At 39.0% G+C, this 27163-nt stretch overlaps 1 protein-coding gene across 1 annotated transcript in view; it reads right to left on the reverse strand.

Moving 5' to 3' along the window:
• Positions 1-6265: 6265 nt before the first annotated feature.
• ramp1 (receptor activity modifying protein 1) overlaps positions 6266-27163 on the reverse strand; it is a 28574-nt gene continuing 7676 nt past the window's right edge. The window contains exons 2-3 of the mRNA XM_083537846.1: positions 18276-18411; positions 6266-7703 (exon numbers count right to left, since the gene is read on the reverse strand). Coding sequence (XP_083393972.1) covers positions 7448-7703; positions 18276-18411 — 392 coding nt within the window. The 3' untranslated portion in view covers positions 6266-7447. The remainder of the gene's footprint in view (positions 7704-18275; positions 18412-27163) is intronic.

A 27163-nucleotide genomic window follows, 5' to 3' on the forward strand; every position in this document is an offset into this window, starting at 1 on the left:
AGCGAATACAGATGTAAGTAGCACAAGTTGAACCCACATTGTAAATAGCATGAAGAAAGCAGGATTCGAACCATGATCCCCACCACCAGTGAGATACCAACGTTAACCCATTGAACCATCGGTGAGGACAGGCTAGGAAGCTTGTTTAGAGCAGGTCTATCTTTCTTTTCAACCCATTAGAAACAAAAATATATCGCTAAAGAAAGCGAATCCTGATCGTGACTGGCAGGCAGAAAGCAGGATTCGAACCCTAAACCCCACCAAAGGCACGACACCTGATTTAACCCACTAAACCATCAGGGAAGACAGGCCAGAAACCATCAACACAAGAATATAAAGCTAAAGAATGATTTAGGAAGCGGGAACATAACCTACATCGCAACTAGCAGACAGAAAGCAGGATTCAAACCCTGATCCTCACCATCAAGTCAAGACCCTTTTATTGTCATTTCTACTATACACAGTGGTACACAGTACACAGTAAAAACAACGTTCCTCCGGAACCCTGGTGCTACACTAAACAACAACAAGCTACATATAGTGCATCGAGTGCAACCTAGTGCAAACAGTGCAGACAAAAAACAATACAGACAGACAGTGCAGACAGAAAACACAAGACAAGACACAAAACCTGAGATAGCGCCAATTAGTAAACCTACTGTATACTCTGGATATACAGTCCTGTGTGCTTTTTGGAGGGTTCATACTTTGTTTCATGCCAGCGCAGTAAGAAAGAAGGCATGTAGGACTGGCTTTGAAACCTTATCACCAGCGTGGACTATATTAAGGACCATGTTCAGGCACAAGCCTTAACCCACTGAGCTACCACAGAAGTGCCTTTTTTTTTGGTGGAGTTATCTTTCATTAAAGACCAGGAAATCAAGAAATTAATCCAACACAGAAAGGACAGAATTTAAATGTTTTCAGAGTGGACAAGGTCCAGAAATTTTATTTACCAACACAGCAACCAGCTCAACCAGGAACCAAACTCTCAAACTCATCCTCGTGGGGATTCTGACGTTAACCCACTAGGCTATCACATCTATTCATCTATCGATCTAATATGATGTGAGGTCCAGTTAACAGCTAAAACAGGTAGAAGTAATAACTACTTTTTACTTAAGTACATGTCAGAGCCAAGACTTCTTTACTTTCACTTGAGTAAAAAAGTATAATCAGTACTTCAACTTTTACCCGAGTATTTTAAAACATGAGGATCTGTACTTCTACTTAAGTAAATGAATGTGTGTACTTTTGCCACCTCTGCCTGTAAGCTAATTATGTTTTGGTTGTGACACACTTTAGAGCTATTTCTGATTGTGTTGGTGTCACTATGGGTACAATAGCGAGATTAGGTGCACTGTTTAACCAGTTGATCCGGACATTCAGACATTCAACATAAAGATCTTCAGAATTCCAGAAATGCCACTTATTTGAAAAAAAAAAAACAATAATAAAAAAGAAATCCTGATGTATGTCCATGGCACATGAACATGCAACTATAATGCTTACCACATGGAAAGTAGTAGCTTAATGGTTCTGGGTTACTGACCAGAATGTTGGGGTTTAAAACCTTGGTATTATCAAGCTGCCCCTCTTTTGGCCTTGAGCAGGGCCCTTAACCTTCTGTGCTCCAGGGGGATGTATCATGTCTAACCCTGTCTTCCTAATATAGCTGGGATATGTAAAGAATTAGCATCACTGTGCTGTATTGGACATCTTGCAAACAGTGGTGGACAGTGAGGAAGTAAATATAATTTGTTACTGTAAATAAGTGGCTTTTTCCACGTATCTGTACTTTTCTGAAGTATTTCCATTTTGGGAGACTTGTACTTTAGCTTCACTACATTCACAAGTCAAATATCAAACTTTTTACTCAACTAAATTTTGTGATATCAGTCGTTCATTTTATTAATGATGCGAAAAAAACATATCTGGTCAAGCACAAAGCAAGCCACCAATCAGGTTCGAGCATGTGCTGTTTTGAACTTGTTTTGATTGGTGCTTGGTGTATCAACTTATCACCAACATACAGTTCAGAGACAAACTTACACTTATAAAGGACATCTTATTCATTTTTATCACCACATTATCTGTGTGAAGATGCTTTGGGACAATGTTCATATATATATATATATATAAATGGTCAGCAGCAGCATGCCATCACTGGTTTGTTACTTATTTCATTTTATATCCAGTTTATTTTACACACTTGCAAACTTGGAGCCGGTTTAGCTGTTCCATTGACGGAGGAAAACGGGCTTTGTGTCTGCATAGTTTACTTTGAACCGTTCCTCTGGTTCATCAAATCCACCCACATGGGGTGAGCTGAGCAGCATGCAGCACTCCGGTGGAGCATGCTCTTTTTTATACCAGTAAAAAAAAATCCTACACACTTCACATGTGGGAGGCATTGTGAAGTGGTTTTATTTTATGCAAGAAAACAGCCTTTGGTGAGATAAATTGAATGCTGAAAACATTAGAAATTATTAGGAAAGACAAAACAGTGCTTAGCAAAATAGTTGTTTATTTATTTCGAGCTAACGAATATTGGCCATTAATTAAAGGCCTACACAATTTACTCATCTCACCAGTAAAAAAAATTGTCCATGGTTGTCGATTCAATCCTTGGTTACTGCTGAGCTTGACATGTTTTGGCATTCCGTTCAGGATGTATTCCTACCTCATTCCCGGTGTTTCTTGAATTAAGCTCTGGATCATAACACCTGCACCTTGTATACTAAAAAATATTGATATTTTAAAATCTCTTATGATTAAAATTTCAGTGATTAAAGCAAAATTTGTTTGCTGATACAAAACAATGATCTGGTTGATGTTGCCGTGGTAATGAAAAACAATTTGCGTTTATAATGTCTATTATAAAAAAAAGCTAATTTCCTACTTCAGTAAAATGATATTAATTTATTAAAAGTATAAACATATTTCTAGTACAAAGTGCAATTTAACTTTCTTCATGTAGTTAAATAAAGAGCTTGTTTAAAGAACACACGCGCTGCTTTAGGTTTTACATGCTAGTTTGCTAGCTAACTGTGCGTTCCTTTCACAGTGAAAGCTATACCAACATTCATGACCTCATAATAATTAATTATCTTACATTGTTAAGATGGCGGTGAACAAAGCTTTGTATGCTAATTCAAATATAATGCAAAAATTTACCGTATTTTTCGGACTATAAGCCGCTACTTTTTTCCCACGTTTTGAACTCCGCGGCTTAAAAAACGAAGTCGCTTATTTATGGATTTTTCCTGGGTTTTTCCCGGTTTCACAAACTTCAAGCCAAAAAACTGAACCCCATAACATTAGTCCAATACATTTTCCGAAAGGAAACGATAAAACACACCGCGCCTGTGTTCTTAGCTGCACGGCATTGGGAGAAAAAACTTCCATCGGGTGATTTTTAAACGCACGACGATGCCAAAAGATAAACTCCTGAGAGAAATAGTTGTGAAAGGAAGGAGGAAGACAGTGAACAATGACTTTCTTGGTCGGCTACTGTTTAGATACAAGCCGTTGTAGCGTGTTGAGTCTGGGTGAAGGGAGAGCTCGCTAACTCCAGTTACAACAGAAATCATATAAGCACAGACAGGTTTCCAAAACTCATGCTTTTTTATTTTTCTTGGCAACAGCGTTACGGGTTAGTCAAAGAAACTTAGAAATTAGCATCAGAAAATAATAAGGACATATTCCTCGGTCTTGCACACATGCAGTAATACCGGCAATTGCAGTGCCAGGCTATTCCCAAAATACCGCTATGCTCCTAAAGGAAGCGCAACATATTTCACCCGTTACACCGTGTAACAGACACTGTCTTTTGTTAAAGCCTGTGTAAAGTTCATTAGTTTCAATGTAAACTTTATATGGGTGCGCTTTATAATCCGGAAATTACGGTAGTCAAAAATGTATACTTAAAATGTATGCTTTTATATTTGGTGCTCTTAGTGGTGGTTTTATGCTAATGAACACTGCTCAGTCTACACAGTTTAGATTTATTATAGTGTCTTCTACACTACATGCTCTAAATTACTCATTCTGACAGCACTATAAACTATATTTAAGCAATTATATATGCATATACAAATACATTTATTTTATAAGCAAAATTGTGGTTCATATTTCATTAAAACTGACACTGGATTTGGAAACAGCAATCATCTATTAATACAGTAACTTATTGTGGTCCGTTTATTTTTATAGTGTGGGATTTTACAGATTATAAATCAATTTGGCTTTATCTTAATTATGTATTTTCTATTTTAAATATTAATACAATGTGTGTTTTCAGTTTCTTTCTCACACAATTAGCCCTGATATAACACACATTATTTAGTGAATGTGCACACGTCCATGTGTCAATATGTAAAATATTTATTATGCAGTGATTGTTTCCTCACATAGCTCTCCTCATTCTACTCACAGCTTGCCTAACGCTCTTGTAACTGGATCGCTGTCTTGTCATTGAGACAGAAATTAACATGCATGCTTACAATTAGCCTATTGTACCTTGAGACTGATGAAGGCTGCTTCTCATTAGCAAGGTGTTAATTGTGACTGCTTCTGAATTGCTGAAGAGCAGACTGGAGATCTGTAATGCTCTAATTTCATGCATAGACAGTACATAAGATGGAAATTTAGTTTGGCCATAATAAAGCATTGATTTCACCCTCCTGTTGTAAATGTTGAGTGTTTGTTGCTTTCTGTACTGCGAGTGAAATCATTGCAAATGATCAGTTTATCAAGTTATTGATGACTCACTGCTTTTGCATTGTCGATTCTGATTTTCCGAAGGTGGTAAAACGTTATATAACCGCAAAGCACTAACAAATTAATAAAAATAAAAAAAAGTTATATTTTCTACTGTAATTTAAAACAGTGACTTATCCTCGACATACTACATGTACGAAGTTAAACGTTTTCAGTGTCAATGCTTTGTAAGAGTCGATAAGATTTCTGAAGTTCTGAATTTTTTTTTTTATATCTTAAAGTGGCTGTCAACCAACATACAACCATACAACCTGACTCAGCATAAGAGGATTCGCCATGATTGATGGCAGAAAATACATTAATCCATGTGATCAAAGCTTGTTGTGTCTAATCCAGAAAGAGTCTGTAATTGTTGCCAAATGTTCTTAAACTAAGTAAAGTGAGATGTGACAGTTTTTTTTACTGTAAAAATCTACATTTTATATCTAGAATTCAGTTTTTACTTTGTCAGTATGGGGTACTATGGATGGATGGATGGATGGATGGATGGATGGATGGATGGATGGATGGATGGATAGATGGATAGATAGATAGATAGATAGATAGATAGATAGATAGATAGATAGATAGATAGATAGATAGATAGATAGATAGATAGATAGATAGATAGATAATTGCATAGTACAGGTACACAGCAACAAAATGCAGTTTAGCATCTACCGAATGGATGGATGGATGGATGGATGGATGGATGGATGGATGGATGGATGGATGGATGGATGGATGGATGGATGGATGGATAGATAGATAGATAGATAGATAGATAGATAGATAGATAGATAGATAGATAGATAGATAGATAGATAGATAGATAGATAGAATCATGCTCCAGACATCAGATCGTTCATTTCAGATCATCTGAAATAAATGAGGTAAGGTATAAGTTTTTTGTTTTACCAACATGATGCCAAATTGCATGACAAATGTTTTTAAATCTTCTTTACTACAATTACAATATAATAAGATTTACAAATTGCATGACAAAAATACATAAACATATCCATAGTTTGGCATTGACATTGCTGTGGTGGTGGATTGTCCTAAATCCAATCCATACACACTGGGTTTGGGATGGAAATACACCATTGATTGATTAACGTTTAATTGAAGGCCATGTGCACACAAACACATACGCATGCTCACGCACACACACACACACACGCACAAACACACACACCACTATCTCTAATCCAAACAATGGCTTGTTTTTATGATTAGGAAGCAGAGTAGTGAACCCCAAAACTCACACAGACACATGCACATTCCATAAACTCCATAAACGTAATAACCTGAACGTAGGATTGATTCCCACAGCTGTGAGGAAGTGACACTGTACCATCATACAGCTGCTCAACAATGCTAAACATCATCACACCCCAATTTTATGCATGAAAGACGTCTGCTAGATGAGATACACAGTCACTCAGGTAAAAGATTAAAAGTGCATGAGAGTTTGAACAAAGAAAATGGGACTGAGACAGTGAAAGTGTATATATTTATAGGAAAATTTATTCAGGGATAATGGAGCTAGGTGCTTTTGTTTGTAGGACTCAGGAACGTCTGAATTGCAGTGAACTGTAATGGAGATTAGCTTTACAAGAATGCTAAACAATTACACACTGAAAAGCCATTAACTATACTTTCCTTAAAGTTTCCTAACCAAAATGATTTTACAAGTGAGGCAGAATAGAAAAAAAGCATACAGCCGAATGTTCCTCAGGGGTGAGGCGGTGCCTTTATTGGAAATCCTGCATTTTCAGCTAACAGCCTTCTAGCCACAAGTCACAAATTTAGAAAATCTGAGCTGCCATCGCTTCCTTTCAAGCGCCTTCATTTTCGGTTGAGAAACAATCAGGACATGTTAAAATAAAAGCAATCAGATTTAAATTTAAACAAAGGATGATAGACAGAATATGAGCTGGAGTTGCCAGATTTACAAATTTCACTCCGAATAAACATTCAAGTAACCAATTAACCGAAGTCTCTGATCGTCTCTAGTCAAATCAACTAGCGTTACAGACCCGACTGTTTCACGATAGCTCGAAATTGACTTAACTTTAATTGCAAATGTTTATTCAGCAATAAAATGGACGTCATTGTCAGGTATACAGTGTGATATTAGTCATGTGATTTATTCCGTTTTGCAAATAAACCCGTTCAGCATATCAACTAGACTAAACATTATCAGGATTGGATACAATGCACGGCATGAGAATGCATGAGTGGTGAGAGGAGAGAGACGAGTGAAGTCCAGCGTTCTGCTTTTGTGGTTCATCTGTCCATAAATTAGATTTATTCAGCCAGTGTCATTTCCACTTGCACTTCAGCTGTTTCAACAATGAGGTATTGTAATGAAAATGCACTGCTTCGGATTACCATCCAGGACCTTGTAGATATATGACAGAAGTCTATGAAATGAAGTTTTGTCTGTATCATATATTGTAAAGACAGTTTCTAATAATGTGTGCAAATATGTGTGTGTGTGTGTGTGTGTGTGTGTGTGTGTGTGTGTGTGTGTAGCCAGCATGCTGCTCCATTCTTTAGCTATTTGATGAGATACAAGTCAGTAGTTAAAACACGTCACTTTTCCAGCAGCATAGTGTGTATGTTCTCTGGGTTTGGTGATGTGAGCCTCTGTGCTTCAGAGGATCGCTGAAGCAGGCAGTTACACAATGCCCTCGCTGCGTTTACTCCTCCACACCACCAGGGCAGTCATGAGTAAAGTGACCACAATGGGTACAACAATGAAGGGCCCTAAAATCCTGTTGGGTGGATCATGAGGAAGTCGGCCTGTGGGTGAGCAGTTGTGGAAGTAGTTCTGGTGAACGCTGATGAAGAATTCGTCCACTATCCTGTTGGGCCAGAAACAGTTGAGCTTCCAGGCCACCAGGAACGTACAGTTTGTCAGCTCTCCATAGGACCTTTAGGAAAGAAATAATAATTAAACATAAGTTAAATCATTGAAAATTAGCTCTAATTAATAATATTGTGTCGATACATTTAGGTTCCATAATTGATTATTTATTTATTCATCCATCAATTCATCTTTAATAGATGTTTTATTCATGATTTGGTGCATATCTGATAAACACTGGGCATGAGCTAGGAATATACCCTAACAAAAAAAAAAATAATCCATTGCACAGCATTATGCACACACCTAGGGGCACTTTTAGTGCAGCAATCCAGAGAACCTGAAAGAAACCAGGGTCTAACTGGAACTCAGGAGCTGTGAGGCAGCAGTGCTACCACATGCACCACCAATCTTCTTCTTTCTGCTGCTCCCATTAGGGGTCGCCATAGCTGATCATCCGTCTCCCTGTCCTCTACATGTGCCTCTGTTAAACCAACTACCTGCATGTCTTCCCTCACCACATCCATAAACCTCCTCCTTGGCCTTCCTCTTTTCCTCCTTCCTGGTGTCTCCATCCTCAGCATTCTCCTACTGATATACCCCATGTCCCTCCTCTGCACATGTCCAAACCATCTCAATCTCCCTCACCTTGTCTCCAAAACGTCCTAGATGCAATGTCCTACATGCAAACATGTCTGGGGCTATGTGACTCTGAACAAACTCGAACAGCGGAATAAGGGAAGCGTCACGCTTCAGACACACCCCGTTTGTTACACATCGCATGGCGTTCGATTAAGAATGGAAACCTACAGCACGTTTTCAAATCGATACATGCCTAATAATATAATTGCAAGTCTATGTCATTAGAATGTATTGATATAATGTTGTAAAGAAAAGACAATGAGACAAATTAAATAGGAATATATGTATAGGGATATACATTTGTCTCTAATGAGCCTGAGAAGTGGCATGAAAAAAGACCTCCAGGAAAGCATGTGCATTAATATAGACAGACAGACAGACAGACAGACAGACAGACAGACAGACAGACAGACAGACAGACAGATAGATAGATAGATAGATAGATAGATAGATAGATAGATAGATAGATAGATAGATGGATGGAGGGATGGAGGGATGGAGGGATGGATGGATGTACTTCATTGATCCCAAAGGGGAAATTTGTGAATAGGAATATGCAGATACAAACACAGAATATAAGAACATTGCCTTAGGTAGGGGTTGAGAAATGAGTAAGGTCTGTATTCAGATGAAGACATGATTTATATAGCACCCTTTCATTCCCAGCTGTTCTCTGTGTGATGGGGATTGAATAGTATTCTCTGACAGAAAGTACATGCTATTGTTCAGCTCGAATATCGTTTTATTAAACGCTAATTGCTCTTATTTAATAAAAATTCATGGCAGGTTATTTCAGCTTCGGGCTGTAATTACAAGCTCGCAGCACTTCGTTTTACACTGAGCGTTTGAAATCCTTCATTAACCATGAGCTGACCGGTGCACCTGAAAACCTCCTTTCAGTTCAGCCTCAGATTATTATTTAAAATTTGTTCCATTAGGGTTCAAATAAAACTCAGGTCATGCCGGTCTTCATCTCACCCTGCATAGCCACCATGATTTTGCTATCCCAGGGCAGTCTATGTGGAATGCCCATTAGGGGGCGCCACAGCGGATCATCCGTCCCCATACCCCCCTGTCCTCTACATCTGCCTCTTTCGAACCAACTACCTGCATGTCTTCCCTCACCACATCCATAAACCTCCTCTTTGGTCTTCCTCTTTTCCTCCTTCCTGGCGGCTTCATCCTCAGCATTCTTCTACTGATATACCCCACGTCCCTCCTCTGCACATGTCCAAACCATCTCAATCTCGCCTCTCTCACCTTGTCTCCAAAATGTCCTACATGCGCTGTCCCTCTCATTAACGCGTTTCTAATCCTGTCCATCGTCATCACTCCCAACGAAAACCTCAACATCTTCAGCTCTGCTACCTCCAGCTCCACCTCCTGTCTTTTACTCAATGCCACTGTCTCTAATCCATACAACATCTCAGGTCTCACCACAGTCCTATAAACTTTCCCTTTCACTCTCACAGATACTCTTCTATCACAAATCACTCCTGCTATCACTCTTCTCCACCCACTCCACCCTGCCTGCACTCTTTTCTTCACTTCTCTAACACACTCTCCATTACTTTGTACTGTTGACCCCAGGTACCTGAACTCCTCCACCTTCTTCACCCCTTCTCCCTGCAACCGCACAACTCCACTGCCCTCCCTCTCATTCACACACATGTACTCTGTCTTACTCCTACTGACTTTCATTCGCCTTCTCTCCAGCGTGTACCTCCACCTCTCCAGGCTCTTCTCCACCTGCTCCCTACTCTCACCACAAATCACAATATCTCCATTACTGCTGAAATGAAAAGCAGATAATAAGTTAAAAGGGCTGTATTATAAAATGCTTGCCCTGTTTCAGTGCCTCACACAGTAATGCCTTTCCGTATACCTTAAATACCAAGCGTATGTGCACTATATGTCCAAAAGTATTGGGTCACCTGCCCTTTCCTGCTACATGTGGTTCTTTAAAATCTGGTAACCACAAATCTGGCGGCACTCCATTGTCTTTAGATGGCGCTATATTTGCATTCACTTAAATTTGGAAACCTGATACTATTCCAGCACGGTGATTCCCCTGTGCACAAAGTGAGCTCCTTGAAGATCTTGTTTACATGCTTTGGAGAGGAAGATCTTGCTGCTATCGAGCTCTGATCTCATTCCTACTGAACCCTTTTGGGATGAATGTGAACGCTGACTGCACCCCAGGTCTCCTCACCTACATCAGTACCTGCCTTTCGTGAAAACCCTTGTGGCTGATGAACACAAATATCCATAAGCACACTCCAAAATCTAGTGGAACATCATCCCAGAAGAGTGGAGGGAATTATAAGAGCAAATTGGGACTAAATGTCGAATGCAATGCTAAAAAGTAAAAAAGCATTAGACAAATACACCGATACAGGTGCTATTTTATGCAGTAGTTATAATAGTTTATAATAACTAAAAAAAAAAAGAATATTAAACACGAGTCAGGCTCGAAGGCGAAAAAACCTGACACCAGTCAGGCAATTAACGAACAGGATGAACAGGACTCGTCTAAAAAAAGCTTGAAAGCTTTTGTGTCAAACATGTTATGAAGGCATGATACAGACACAGAGGCAAAGGTTGGAATGTCCTAACGTCTCTTAAAAAAAAAAATGCAAAGCAGGAACAAGTGACTAAGTAGACCAGTGTTCGATTGAGTTCATCGACGTGTGGATCTGAAGTCTGCAGTGGCCATGTTTGTAGGGAAATGAATTACCCAACAATATGAAATATTGATACTGTACAGCATTGTCACTTGGTGTGGCTAGCCTTAGCTTTTATAAAAACGTAAAGAAAAAAAGAAAACGTCGTGCCAGATAAAGTTTATAGTATACACTTTATATCCTGGTATGCAAATAATCAGTCTATGTATTATTTCCTCATATAGAAATCTTTAGCTAAAGGTTAAGTCAGGTATGTGCTTATTAGTAGATTAGTAAAAACGTTGCCAGGAATTGCGAAACAAATTGTCGTTCATAGCAATATGAATCAAATATTGCCATTTTACATTTCTGACACAAAGATGCTCGGTCAAAATACAGTCGCATTGAGGAAAACAGTGGATGTCTTCATGCATGCACGTACTCGAATGAATAGTCCAAAAAACCACTATAACCTTTTCGTTTTAGGGGGGAAAGGGGAACGGAAATGGATATTTAAAGAGACGTGATGAAAAACATCCCTCGGGACCATTTTTTTTTTTACTCCACCAGCTGTGTCGTAGTCTTGAAGTAATGTTAAATCACAGCTGTACTTTACAGTCAAGATTCTGAAACTGTTGATCGAATGGAACTGGCTATAATAAGCTGTACTCTAACCAAAGACCCCTCAGAGGCATAACACAACCATTTATTCATCGGTATGCTGATAGATTTTTAATTTGAATGTGAATTCCCCAAAACATTCTCTGCTTCTCTGGTCCAAAAATAGATAAGCATATGGAGTCGTCTTTTCAGTAGCCATATGTTGTAGGTGGTGAATTGAGCAGAGGGGAAGGGGGGCAGATCCTAAAGCAGATGTCACTCCCATGAGTCGGTATGAGACTGAATTTCCGGATGGTTTAACACCACTAAATATATCCGACTTTAGAAACTGAAGACGGATATCAGCACACGGTGACCATACCACCTCTAACTTGAAGTGTTATTCAGTCAAAAACTGCACAGGAATGAGCCATGTGGGTGGGGGGGGGGGGGGGAATAGCCTGAGAAGTGAAGATATATAAAACACAAAGCAGAATCTTTAATGACAAGCCTGCTGCATTGTGCTTTTTAACAGCTAAATCCTGTATATTAGAGAGCACAGACACAGTAGTGTCGTCACTGCTTGTCTCTCTCACGCTCACTCTCCAAGTCATTAATGTCACTAAGTGACACCAGATCATACGAGTGGTTTTTAAAGGTTGTTTGGCCCGAACGCGCTCCGTTGGGAGCCGAGTGTCGGAGCTCATGGAAACGATCCTGCAAACCTTGGCATTAAGTGCCTGAATGAGCAGATATGGTGGGAGAGCAGACGCCCGGAGAAAATCAACTCTACGGCAGATAAATACAAAAGTATAAACTAGATCAAATATCGAATATATAAAGATATGTGAAAAAAAAGTGTATATACAAGAATGCGTATGACAGTAAACGGTAAAACAGTCAAATTTACAGTCAAATTAAAGTTGATTTGACGTGATTGTCCTTAAAGTGTCCGTGTGCGGTATGGTGCGGTACACACACACACAGAGTTAAAGTGACAGTCCAGAGATAAAATTATTACAATACATTTAGAAATGACATTTATCTGGGATTTTTTTTTTCATCTACAGTACAGAAGAAGATCAGTGTAATGTTTTTGCCATATAACCATACCACTGCACTCAAAAAGCAAAACACACACACACACACACACCCCCACACACACACACACACACATATATATATATATATATATATATATATATATATATATATATATATATATATATATATATATATATATATATATATAAAATCGAACCGTCTTTATTGCACTGTAACTCATTGGATGTAATATTCAATTCTGCTAGAACTTCACCTCACACTTTCTTGAATACTTCCTCTCTTTATCTTTTCTTGTGTCCCCGACTTTTGTCATCTTAGCACACGCACTAATATATCTAAGTCATTCCAAGAGACCCCCTAAGACCAAAAAATTTCTGTAATTTGTGGTGAAAGTTCCAGTCAGCAGGAAAGCTCTTACCATATAAACACAATTTTTTAAAACATTTCATTGTAAAGTAGTTGTATGGTGAGTTGTGTCAACTATTTGATGTTTGATTGTATAGCTTGCGCAGATAGACATATTTCGTGGTGTGTGTGTGTGGGGGGGGGGGATTCCTGCATGTTTGGGGAACGGATTTTCATGGTTGTCCCCCTGTGATGACGAGGCCGGCTGCAGCTGTTCTTGTCTATGACACTGTATGCACTTCCAGTTCTGTAACACTTCCTGACCTGTGTTTATTTTAAACTGCTGTAAACAGAACATACAGGCAGAACGTATTCGGATATTTGAGCGGTCATAATTTCCAGGCAGCTTAAATGATCCATAATTTATGGAGTTTGTTAAATAATAATAAAAAAAAATAAAAAAAAACAGTATATAAATAAAATATCGAAAATCAACCCGGAAAAATTACTTTCATTTCCGAGCCTCAGAAACCTGTTCATGATTATAAAAAAAAAAAAAATTGAGACTTTCAATCTGTCACTTTGTGGTTCTTTTTTTCACAGCCTCTCTCTCATTTTCACTCAGGAATCTTTTGACGGCTGGAAAAAAAAAATCGTTCAGTATCAAACACTAGTTGGGGATGTAAGTAATCACATTTTGTGAACTTCTGTGTTTCAAAACAAACAAACAAAAAATTGTATCCAATCCCTCCCATAATGCTTTTAAGTTCAATCAATTAGACAAGCTGAAGACAGGCTATAGAAATATTCTAGCTACAGTACAAAAAGACCAAAAAAAAAAAGAAATCAATCAATCGAATATGATTGCGTGCGTTAACCATGATTTTAATCCTATTCAAATTATATTATACGTAAACCTCATTCTATATAGTTGAGGTCTATAATATATAAATATTTAAGTATTTAATTGGCCATTACAGTAGGGCAATAAAACCAATGATGAGCTTTTAATAGCTTGAGCAGATGCACAATGTGCACAATGTGCCTTTTTATGTTCAAGCTCAATTTAATACTCTGTATGTGGGAAGAGATTATTTTACATAAATGGTCTCTCAATATCCTTGTGATGGTTTGTCATTTGATTTGTTTCGTTCTTGCCCCACTAGGGCGCAGAGATTCCACTAATCGCATGATAAACAAATTCAAATCATATTAAAATTTTATTCGTAATATACACAACCATGCACAGTAGTTGTGAAATGGCGGTTGGGTGGCGTGAAAAAAAAAAAATTAAAAGGAAGGTGTATTAAAGAAAGAAATAAAAATGTACGCAAACAACAGATAGAGGAAAGGGGTGTTGTGCAATAAGTTCAAGATCTCAACCTTGAAATGATATAATGTTAGTAGATGTTTTGGCTCTTTAACCTTGAATAAGCAACATAATCATCATGAATGGGTGATCGTTACTGTAGCGCTTACTTTAACCCTCGACTCAGGATAGGGGTCTCTGTCCTTGTGCACTGCTGAGCAGGTTAGAGGAAGCTCTTTAATAGCTGAAACTCCCTGAGTCTAGTGGACACACCGCTCAACCTTTTCAAGAAAGTTCCCACGGACCCTAGTGCACAATGACATAGCACTTGTCTTAATACATGGTGGTCTTCAGAAGGTATTGGGCCACTCACATTCCCAGTAAAAATATAAAATCTATTTATGTTTTCTTTGGCATGATTATTCAGGATACACTTATAAAACATTGACTTATATGAATTGATTTATACATTTTAAAGTTATATTTGTAATCTATTAAATTCTGACAACATCCATTTTTAAATGTTGTATCCAGAGTTATGTCATTGTATATAAAAATATATATTAAATGAAGTTTCTTTTTTTAGTACCACCTACTTTTCGAGCCTTTTGTTGCCCCGGTTACGACTTTATGACTTTTTGCAGCTATCGAATTAAAAATCAGCTTATTTTTTCCCCTAAAATTTTACATTTCCCCAGTTTAAACATTCGATATGTCTTCTATGTTCTGTTGTAAATAAAAGTCTCTAGGTTACGTATGTAAAGTTAAATGTAAGAGAAAACAGAGGTTTTTGCAAATCCTACAAATCCATAGTTCCCTGAGGGAACGTCTCTAGGTTACGTATGTAACCCTGGTTCCCTGAGGGAACGAGACGCTCGAGTTCCTGAAAGGCAACTATGGATTTGTAGGATTTGCAAAAACTTTTTTCACTTACATTTTACTTTACATCTGTCCCAACTTTAAGTAAATAAAAAACGTCTCATTTCTCATTTGATCAAATACTTTGCATCTTGTCCTAGCGTAGTTGTGCGTTAGTCTGCTTAAGAATACCTTGTGTAATTGTTTTTTTGAGGAAAAAAAAAATAATAATCCATTAATCTAGGACAACAGGGCTCATGTTTTACCCCTGAGCATATTTAGCTTTATGGCTCTGTCTCTCCTATTGCAGTGCAAAACACAATTTCATGCCAGTGGCCAAGGTCAACCTTGTCCATCATAACAAACATTACTCATGGTTAGCATAACAAATGACTCACTGTTGAAAGGAGAGGCAAACAAACCCGATAAACAAGTCAAACTTTTTATTTTTTGCGTGTCTAATTAGCAGCATTAATAAAACCCACTCATACCTCTGACTACACCGTGTTTACATGATGAGAATTACACAGCCGACATGCGTAGCTCATGCAGGCAACATTCACAACTCGAACGTTTTCACTGTGTACCTGTCACTACAGCAGCCGCTGCATGGTGGCTTAGCAGGAGAAAAACCAGACTATTAAGTCCGGACTATTAAGCGCAAATATAAGCCGCACCCACTAAATTTGACAAAGATGTTCATTTTGAACATAAATAAGCCGCTACACTGTCTACACTGTCTACACTGAAACTAATGAACTTTACACAGGCTTTAACGAAAGACAGTGTCTGTTACACGGCTTGTATCTAAACAGTAGCCTACCAGGAAAGTCATTGTTCACTGTCTTCCTCCTTCCTTTCACAACAATTTCTCTCGGGAGTTTATCTTTTGGCATCGTCGTGGGTTTAAAAATCACCATCGGTGAAGCTTTTCTCCCGATGCCGTGCAGCTCAGAACACAGGTGAAGTGTGTGTTTTCATGCCCGGTTGTTTTCAGCGTGACGAATGATTCTCATTTCCTGTAGACGGTCCGAGTGAGCGGCAGATCAAACGTCAGAGGAACATCATCCATATTTATGATGTGGTGCGGCCCGATTCAGTGGGAGCGCATCTGATTTAATATAAAGAGTTTCATTGGTTCACCTGAACCCAATCAGCAATTTCATTGGTCTGATGTTATGGGGCTCAGTTTTTTGGCTTGAAGTTTGTGAAACCAGGAAAAATCCATAAATTAGCCACGTCATTGTTTAAGCTATCGGGGTTCAAAGCGTGAAAAAAAAAGTAGCGGCTTATAGTCCGAACAATACGGTATACGTCCTTAAAGCATTCATGACATTGCTTAAGGTTTAATTTACTAGCTACTCACCAGCAGCTTGAATGAACTCTTGTCAACACTTTGCCAATGGCAGGATGAAGTGAAAGGTCATTAAGAAACAAACGTTTTCTTGAGCCCTGGAGATAAAAAGAAATACCTGAAAATGACAGGTTTTTGACCCTTTCCTTGACATTCCATGACTATGAGCACTCCAGAGCAATGTTAATATTGGATGTCTGGGTCTCTTTTAGTGAGGCACATTCGGGATAACTGGAGTAATAAGAACAGCTACTTCTAATGTGCAATTCTTATCAGATTAAATGTTAAAAACTGTTTTTTTTTTTTTTTTGCTTTATGTCCCTTCATAAATAATGTTTGATATATAAATGAAAATGATGTGCTGTATATGCATGGTTGTTGGTGCCATAAAATCTGGCTTGAGAAAAGCAGAAACCGCTGATCTCCAGGGACTTTAATGCAAAAAAAAAAACAGGAAGAAAATCATTACTGTATACAGCCATGGTGAGTAAAAAACACGAGCACAAAGCACTAAACACAAGCAGATGAGCTGGAAAAGCAGAAGACTATCATGTTCCACTCGTTTTTGTCTATATTTTATACATATATGTACATACGTGCGTGTGTGTGTGTGTGTGTGTGTGTGTGTGTGTGTGTGTGTACGAAACCTTCATTCTGATCATTACCCCAAACACTAATCACATTATCTAATTTGCAATGAATGACTGATGCAAGTGAGTCAAGGCTGCGCACATTGACAGGGCCGTGTTCTCAAAAGCCGCCGGTGACGCAACGCACACAAATCGGCGTTTATCAATACCAATTCTCACCCACCTGAGGCTTATGAGTGGCTGTTGGCAGAAAAGACGAAACACTGCCTCGACTAATTATCATCCAGCTGTTAACAGTGCTGCTTCTCTTTGAACTTTCGGAGGACGTACTGTGCTCTAGGCAACAGAAAAATCGTTTCCGACTATTTTTGGTCTAGGATTTAGACCCCTGGCAATCAAATCAGCAATTCAAAATGCAGATCAGAGGTCATTTACAAACATCCACTAGCAAAATGAAGCTTCCGCACTGTTGTAAATATACATATTAGTCTTTACGAAATGATTCCAAAAAATGTGAGCAAGATTTAAAATATCTATTTTCATCAACCAGAATCATGTAGCCCTTTCAGAAGAACCTTTCAGTTTCCAAGTCCATATTTATTCCTGTTTTTGGAATTCTGCTTTTAGATTCTACATACACACTGGTTTACATACCGGACCATCAAAACATTGTGTGTTGCAACCGGCCCCTGTGATTTAAAAGCCTGGAAACTTTTTAGTTTTGACCAACCAGCTTTTGGTTCAAAATTTGTCCATGACTACTTCTGCTTTGGAAGCTACTCACTATGATCACTGTGTCTGAAGACTCACTCACGCAAGCTCCGACAGTAGCGGGACTGAAGTAGAAGTGCCTCTGTTCTGACTTCAGCTTTTCCAACTGAAGTTCACTGACAGCGATAATCTTAAATCCTAAAATATTCATCGACCGCTGTCATCTGCTCAAGAAGTTTTCCGATTCTGGACGCTTCCAGACACGCCAGCTCGACCTTGAAATGTTCAGGTTTGAGTAGGTTGTTTTTCGCGGTATTAACTTGAGTCGGGCTTGGACGGGTTTCAAACGCTGGAAAAATGAACCTATTCCAAATAAAATGCTTTAGGCTCTTTCGGTTCGTCGTGTGGGTTCTCACTTATCTAAGACTGTACATGTTATTTTTTAAAGTCCACTGGGAGACATAGACAATAGCAGTGCGGGGTGAAACAGGCTGCTACTCACTCTACTGTGTCCTCCCAGCTGCACCAGTGGCCCTGGTCCAGAGCTTCCATGTCCTCCTTGAACTTGGCCAGGCATAACTCCTTGATAGCATTGTCATAATAGCTGTTACAAGCCATCGCTACGGCAGAGAAGGTCGCTGCGGAAAAAAAATACAAATTGATTCCAGGAGGTCATGCACAGTAATTTCAATACTTCCTATATTTATCTTCTGACAGATGAATTTAGTTTTACATCTTGTATGTAAAGTTAGATCAGAGTAGTGATCTAGTACTTTGGTTAATAAACCCGGCACAAAATTCAATGTCCACTGTTCTTTTTTTCTTGCTTTACCTGAGCGTATCCCAAGAATGCTAGATGTGACTCAGGAGTCGCAGTGCATCATGAACACATAGGTTTAATTTAGCATTCCCAATCCTCCCAGGGATATTTATAGAAGGTTAGAGGAAACCAGAGCTCCTCATAGGGAATCCCATGTGGTCATAGGGAGAACATACAAACTTTTGAAACTCTTAACCTGAGATCAGGATCGAATCAGGTGCAGCATTTCCACTGCACTACCTTTACATGGGGCATTTAAAATGACACAAAAGTAGTTCTTTTGTCTTCACCACTTCTACACACACACACACACACACATACACAATCTTTGCATGCACATTGCTTCTAGAAACAGTGCGGATATGTTAAAACTATTGGTTATCATTTATTCAACATACAGCAGTTAATACTGTACAAATCTTCACTCTGAGTGGTCAGAAGGTTAATTCCTGTTCATTATACAACAATTAGATGTGGTTCACTGATTTGATTGGATGAGTGGCATTGCAAGAGTGTCTATATTTAATATAACTGCTCTGCAAGGTTTCACATTGTGTATCACTCCACATGTGTTCATTATGTCAAATTTCACTTCTAGAAACAGTCCCATTGAAACGGTTAATACGGTAGTTACATGGCAACATTTACTATGACTATAATATAAGTTATGACAGTTTGTCGAAAGCAAGAAGGGAAACCAGTTACATCAGACGCATCTTTAATCGGATTGTTCGAATAGAGCTGAAGAGCTCCTAGAGAGTGTGGATTCTTTGGGATCTATTTCTGATCATGGAGTAAGAATAAACTAATTATTCGGCCATATTGTGTCGAAAATATCAGTCATGGTATATTATGTTGTAAAGCTGCTTTGAGACAATGTTCATTGGTAAAAGCAAATAAAAATTAATTGAAAGCGCTGGGGATGGCATTACTAACAATCACAGCTACAATGTCTTCAATAGAACCTACACAGTATGTTGCTGATGAATTCGCTGAGTGGAACATTGTAACCTAAAAGAAAATCTCTCGCTGAATTTGGCAAGTTGGCCCAATCGATCTCTGTCAGGTTTGACTGTTCTGTATTGTTGAAAGATTTTTGATCAAACTCTTGATGTCACCCAAATGAGGATGGGTTCCCCTTTTGAGTCTGGTTCCTCTTAAGGTTTCTTCCTCTTAACATCTAAGGGAGTTTTTCCTGGTCACAGTCACCATGGCTGCTCATCAGGGATAAATACACACCATTTACCTTCACTGCTGATTTCTGTAAAGCTGCTTTGAGACAATGTCTGTTGTGAAAAGCGCTATAGGAATAAACTTGACTTGACTTGACTTGACTTGACTTGTTATACTAGTGAAAAATAGAAAATTCCATAAACCGCTGTGAACTATGGCTAATACAAGATTTTATTGGAAAGGCACTAACCCTTTTCTATATATACTATAATAGCATAAATAGACAACCAAATCAAATCAGGAAGTAGAAGGAGGTGTAGTGAGAGGACAGAAGAAAACATGGAGGCGTAGTTTAATTGAATCTGACACAACGGGTTTGAACATGCTTTGCAGTCTCCTTCTCATTCTATCCTTCGTTCATATGCGGTTTTTATTAGATTGTATAGTGAGAACCCATAAAGCCAAACAGGGCATGACTGGCATTGCTTTTACTGTCTCAGAAAGGGACAACAGCAAGTCTATCAGTTTAGTCATGCGGCAGAATAGAGACCTTACGAAAAGGAAGAAGTCTGTCGCAGATCGAAGGTTCCGAGTGTGTGTGTGTGTGTGTGTGTGTGTGTGTGTGTGTGTGTGTGTGTGTGTGTGTGTGTGTGTGTGCATGCGTGTGAATATACATGTTTGAGTGTGAGCTCTGTGTTTGGTGATAAGGCTTCAGCCATTTCATTACAATGGCTGTATCCTGACAGTAAGCGGTAAACACAATTCAAATGATGACACGGCTTGACAGAAAGAGCAAATCCGTAACTTTTTTTTCATTCTTAATGGAGTCTGTGCTCCTCTATTCATTTTTCTCTTTCATTTCTTACAGTGTACTCAACTGTAATCAAGACTACTCATTTCCACAGAGAAATCGAGTATATTCGTTTTTCCAGTATTCAAGTGCTTCCCCATCACAGCAATATTAGCCAAATCTGTGAGCTCACGTACCGTAATTTCCGGACTATAAAGCGCACCCATATATAAGCCGCACCCACTGAATTTGACAAAGATTTTTATTTTGAACATAAATAAGCCGCACCTGTCTATAAGCCGCAGGTGTCTACAGGCTTTACACAGGCTTTAATGAAAGACAGTGTCTGTTACACGGTGTAACGGGTGAAATATGTTGTGGCTCCTTTAAGAGCAGAGCGGCATTTTGGGAATAGGCTGCCGCCGCATTTTTCCGGTATTACTGCATGTGTGGAGACCGAGGAATATGTCCTTATAATTTTCTGATGCTCATTTCTAAGTTTCTTTGACTAACCCGTAACGCTGTTGCCAAGAAAAAAAAAAAGCACGAGTTTTGGAAACCTGTCTGTGCTTATATGATTTCTGTTGCAACTGGAGTTAGCAAGCTCTCCCTTCACCCAGACTCAACGCGCTACAACGACTTGTATCTAAACAGTAGCCGACCAAGAAAGCCATTGTTCACTGTCTTCCTCCTTCCTTTCACAACTATTTCTCTCTGGAGTTTATCTTTTGGCATCGGCGTGCGTTTAAAAAAAAAAAGTTTTTTCTCCCGAAGCCGTGCAGCTTAGAACACAGGTGAGGTGCGTTTTTCCGTTTCCGTTCGGAAATTTCATTGGTCTAATGTTATGGGGTTCAGTCTTTTGGCTTGAAGTTTGTGAAACCGGGAAAAAACCAGGAAAAATCCATAAATAAGCCGCTTCGTTGTTTAAACCGCGGGGTTCAAAACGTGGGAAAAAAGTAGCGGCTTATAGTCCGAAAATACGGTATGTGTAATGTATGTGTCTTATGATGACTGGTTTCACGTGTCTAAGAGGAAGCACGTGTTTGCGTTCACCCTCTCTGGTTGGTAGACGTTGATGTGTATAATAGAAGAAACCTGATGGATATGAATAGATACAAAAAGTGACTTAGTAGCTAGCATAAACCGGCTAATAAACGCAAATAAGCGTAAGTTTTGAAAACAGAGATCTATGTAGCTTTACATCGCTATGTTTTCATTCTTGTTTTGATGATCACTGTTTTAGGATGGTTATTGATAATATTAGTTACTACGGTATAAGCAACATACTTGCAACTACAAAAAAAAAAGACCATTGAAAATAATGCTACAGGAAAACCGCACAAAAGGAAACATGGAAAATGTATTTAAGGACTAGCCTTTAAGGTGTGGTGGATAAATACAACAAAATAAAATGATACGACTATAAAAACTGGTGTTTTCTAAATATAATAATAAACGTGAATCCACTGTGTTGTTTTTGTTCATTTTGCTCGCTTGGGGGTTTCAATTTAGCGGTAATGTATTATGTGTTAGCGGCCGGACCCCCTTTAAGAAGGTAGCGGATGGAGGTAAGACATGTGACCGAGGCATCATGACATGCATCAAGAGTGAGTGATAGACAGATGTGGTGGAGAGAATCCGGTAATTTTCCAAAATGAAAACATCGTTCACAATTAGATAATAAATAAAATGGAAATAATGTATTCTTTCTGTGCGGCCCGGTACTAATTGATTGGTGGTTGGGGACCACTGGTGTAGAATACGGTTTCAGAACATAATGAGTGTCTGTACAGTACAATGCAGCATAGATCCTTCATAACCATGATCAGAGCAGAACAAAAATACACAGCTTTTTTCAGAATGGTGCCGCTCTCTAGAATCAAGAGCTTCAGGGTTAGCACTCCTCTGCTCTTGAGAGCTTCAACTGCCAACCAACATTACATTTGTGTGGGGGTTTCAAACACGAGTCAGCAGATGAAATGTTTAATATAGCTCTAGCTAAAGGCATAGAGCTCCAGTGTGATGTTTCAGTGACCCTCCTGTATTTGTTCCATCAAAGCTATCAACATATTCAAAGCCTTACACATGGATCTTGTGCCAAATGTCAAACTCAACGTTGATTTCTGAGGGGAAAAATATTAAACCTAGTCGCTGTTAGTGGGAAACGTATAGCATTTGATTTGGCTGTTTGACGAGGGATTAGTGGTGTAGACTTAAAACTATATCATGATTTCTTTTGGAATGCTTTTTTCTTTTTTTTGGCGAATTTGAATATTTTCTGGATATACCTCTGGATGGATTGCTTTTCGATTGAAGACCACTCGCTGCTACTGAGAACGGTTCCACGTGAAGTTAATTTTAAGAACCACAAAGACGGATTTGGTAGAATGGTTTAAGACTACAGTGTTTGCATTCAACTGCCCATCCATGAACATTTGACAACCAATGACATGAAACTGAATGAACATTCAGTGTGACCCATATGTGAATGGTTTCCCATTTGAGTCTGGTTCTTCTCAAGTTTTCTTCCTCATTTCATTTCAGGGAGCTTTTCTTTGCCACTCACAGCAATAACTTGCTCATTGCAAATTAAAGGGCTAATTGATGAATTAAGCACATGCACCTGTAAACTAGAATGTTTGTTCTCGCAGGAAAGCATCTATTTCATCCTATGAATCTTTTGCCTTAAACAATTAAAATTTAGACTAAGTGTTTATAAAAACACGTCTACTGTGCTCTCAAGGTAGGGTGCTCTCATTGGCCAAAGGTCAATAAGACACCGGCAAAGTATAGCAAAAAAAGCTTGACCTACTCAGGGTAAGTCATGCAAGATCAGGCTTTTACTGAGGAAAAAAAAGGTCCATGAATAATAGACCAGAACGTCATGTTCTGTCTTTGTAGCAGGAAGAGGGGGCGATTACGCCTTAAGTAAAATCCATAGACATATTGTGCAGGAACAGTGGGCGGCTTACAGAAGTCTATAAGTTATCGCAGAAAAAACACCAACATCATTCCAGACAGGAGAGCATGCAATCCACTCCAAATTCACTCAGTTGGTCTGGAACGCATTAATGGAAGAGTGATAATTGACCCTTAGGGATGTTGGTGTAAAATGACAGACATTTTAATCTTGTAAAGCTGACAAAAAATTGTCCTAATGTTCGAAATGATTACAAATTATGCAATCGGATTGCGGATGATGTCGGTTAGATGCAGCTTACGCAATGAATTGAAATATGCTTTTTTTTTTTAAATGTGTTTCGCATTATCATATTAAACCGACTCAGAGAAAGGAGGTGGTAATAAATTGATCATTTACTCGAAAAAACCAAAAGCTTTTTTTAGCTATTTGTGTAGTGGGCCAAAATTTATCATTCATTACTATATACACACCCACTGGCCACTTTAACAGAAATAGCTTTCCACTTATTTATTCATGAAACCATCCAATCAGCCAATCATGTCGCATGACATGATCTCAGTGAACTTATTGTTGGTGCGAGAACAATATAATAACCACTCTTTTAACCATGGTAAGCAAAAAAAGCATCTTTACAGCAAACACAATAAATATTCTAAATAATGTCTGACGGCCAATTTCCTCTCACTTTATATACAGGATAAATGAAACTGTCAAAACTTTGAATTGTTCCAGGGGTCTCCCAAAATATCCCAAAGTTTGTGTGTAATATTTGCGAATGTATAAAAAAAAAAAAAAAAAAAAAAAAAAAAAAAAAAAAAAAAACACGTACCTAAATATTCAAAGCCTTTGCACCTTTGGCACCAATTATAGCCTCTAGTTTCCCATTCTTCCTTGCAGAACCTCTCAAGCTCCATCAGGTAGGATGGGGAACGAAGGTGCACAGCCATTTTTAATCAGGTTAAAGTCTGGGCTCTGGCTGGGCCACTCAAAGACATTCCCAGAGCCGTCCATGTAGCCACTTCTTTGTTATCTTGGCTGTGTGCTTAGGGTCGTTGTTCTGTTGGAAGTTGAACCGGTGCACCAGTCTGGAGTCCAGAGCACTTTGAAGCAGGTTTTCATCAAGGACATCTCTGTACATTGCTGCATACATCTTTCCCTCGATCCTGACCAGTCTCCCAGTTCCTGCTGCTGAAAAACATCCCCACAGCATGATGCTGCCCCCACCATGCTTCACTGTAGAATGGTATTGGTGATGAGCGGTGCCTGGTTTCCTCCAGACATGATGCCTGGCATTCAGGTCAAAGAGTTCAATCTTAGTTTTACATGATCTGAGAGTCCTTCAGCTTCCTTTTGGCAAACTCCAGGCAGGTTGTCATGAGTTTTTACTGAGGAGTGGCTTCCGTCTGGCCACTCTACCATACAGGCCTGATTGGTGGAGTGCTGCAGAGATGCTTGTTCTTCTGGAGGGTTCTCCTCTCTCCACTGAAAAACGCTGGAGCTCTTTCAGAGTGGCCCTTCTTCCCCGTTCACTCAGGTTGGCCATGCACCTCCACTCTAAGAAGAGTCCTTGTGGTTCCAAACTTCTTCTATTTAACGATGATCGGGGGGGAACTTTGCTCATTGACACCTTCAATGCTGCAGAAATTTTTCTGTACCTTTCCTTAGATCTGAGCCTTCTAAGGACACAATCCTATCCCAGAGGTCTACTGAGAAATCCTTGGACTTTATGGCTTGGTTTGTGCTCTTACATGCAGTGTTAACTGTTGGACCTTCTGTAGACAGGTGAGTGCCTTTCCAAATCATGGCCAATCAACTGAATTTACCACAGGTGGACTCCAATCAAGGTGTAGAATCATCTCAAGGACGATCAGTGGAAACAGTTTGCACCTGAGCCCAATTTTGTTTTTGTTTTTCATTTGTAAGACATTTGCAAAGATTTCAAACAAACTTCTTTCACGTTGTCATTATGGGTACGTAGAATTTTGAGGAAAATAATGAATTTGATCAATTTTGGAATAAGGCTGTAACATAACAAAATGTGGAAAAAAAAAAGTTAAGTGCTGTGAATATTTTCCAGATGCACTGTAACCAATTATAAAATAAAAAATAAAAATGTACTCTATGTATTGGTCTATATAATTGTCAATACTCCATGCAACAGGAGGGATCGTGATGGTGGAAAGTATTAAGTTCAAATGTGATCATTCCTCACTACTAAAATTATGAGATCCTATCAGGTTTTCACCTTCATTTGCACTCATGTTACCTCCATTCATCTCTCTTCAAAACCAATTACTCGTAGGACAGCGTCTGCACAGGAGACGTGAGCTTTATTAAAATTGACTAAGCAAATGCCTGAAAGTTATCAGCACTTATCGTTATGTCTTCTGGGAAAAGCTGCACTTTGCAGATGCAGTATGCATATTACCCGAACACTACATTATTTCTGACCATGAAGGACACGTTTCCGTAGTTACTAATAAATAACGAAATAAGGTATTGATGTTATATGGCATATTTACTACCAACATACACAAACATGTAGTGGTGCAACTCTGCATGATGGGTTAACATACAGTGTCTGATTTTTATTAAATACCCGAATTAAACACACTGTTGCCAAGTCGATGCTTTTAGAGTTTGCATGCAATCTGGGTAGCGCTCAACTCGCTGATTGTCCTCAGCCGACGCACTTCGGTGAATACAGGATATAGTGAGTGCTTTTCTTAAATTCTCGTGCAGAGACAGGATATGAGCAGGCAGCTAGCTTTATCGGTCGAAGTGTATCCTTCAGAGAGACATAACGATCTCCCATACAATTCATTTCCGGCACTTTTGTGACAAACTGCAGTTTTCGGTGGTTCTCTATTAAATCTCCTTAAATCCGGTTATGGTTGTGCTAAGATAATAGAAAAGAGGAAATTAAAAGGCTCACTCGTTTGCTACAACTGATATCTTTCATCAGACAAAATGGTTAATATTGAAAATATATATATTTTGTGGATGAGATCTTAATTTTTTTCCAGCTGCAAATATGTGAACAGCAGTGTATAATATTCCTGTATGGAATATGGAAATGCTGACATGGTTAAACCTGAAACACAGTGAATAGATGTGAGGAAAAGACTAATGGGCCTTGTGAATGTTGATTCAAGCCATGACAACAGGACAACAAATCTACCTTTCAGGCCAGTATAGGAATTCCCAAAAAACATTTCTAGCCTTTCCAGATAATTTCTAGCTCTATTTCCTGCTTGAAGTAGGGAGTTCAGGTTATACGCAGCATAGAAAGTTCAGCTTCGGGGCTGTAATGATCTGTCATGCAGCTAAGAATCAAACGTGTTGTCGCGAAATCGTCCCTCGCTTTCTTTGGCCTTGTCCGTTTCCGGAGATGCTTTACGACTATTGACAGAAGCAAACGCCGCGAGCCCTTTTGCTCTCGGCGTAGCACGTGCCGAACGCACCTCCGCACACACACATAACATTTATCATAGCCTCCTGTAACATTCGAGATGGTGCCGACCTTATGGGATGTTGTAATTACAAGCGGAACAAAATGTCACCCCACTCGGCTGTACTGGTGATAGATCACTCACGGCCATTATATAAATGCTGATTCCCATCAACACAGGCATTCACTACAGGCTGCAGTGACTCATCACTGCAACGCTTCATCAAAACCCT

The sequence above is a fragment of the Silurus aristotelis genome (assembly GCF_946808225.1).
Source record: "Silurus aristotelis genome assembly, chromosome: 3".
In the NCBI taxonomy this organism is placed as follows: Eukaryota; Metazoa; Chordata; class Actinopteri; order Siluriformes; family Siluridae; genus Silurus; species Silurus aristotelis.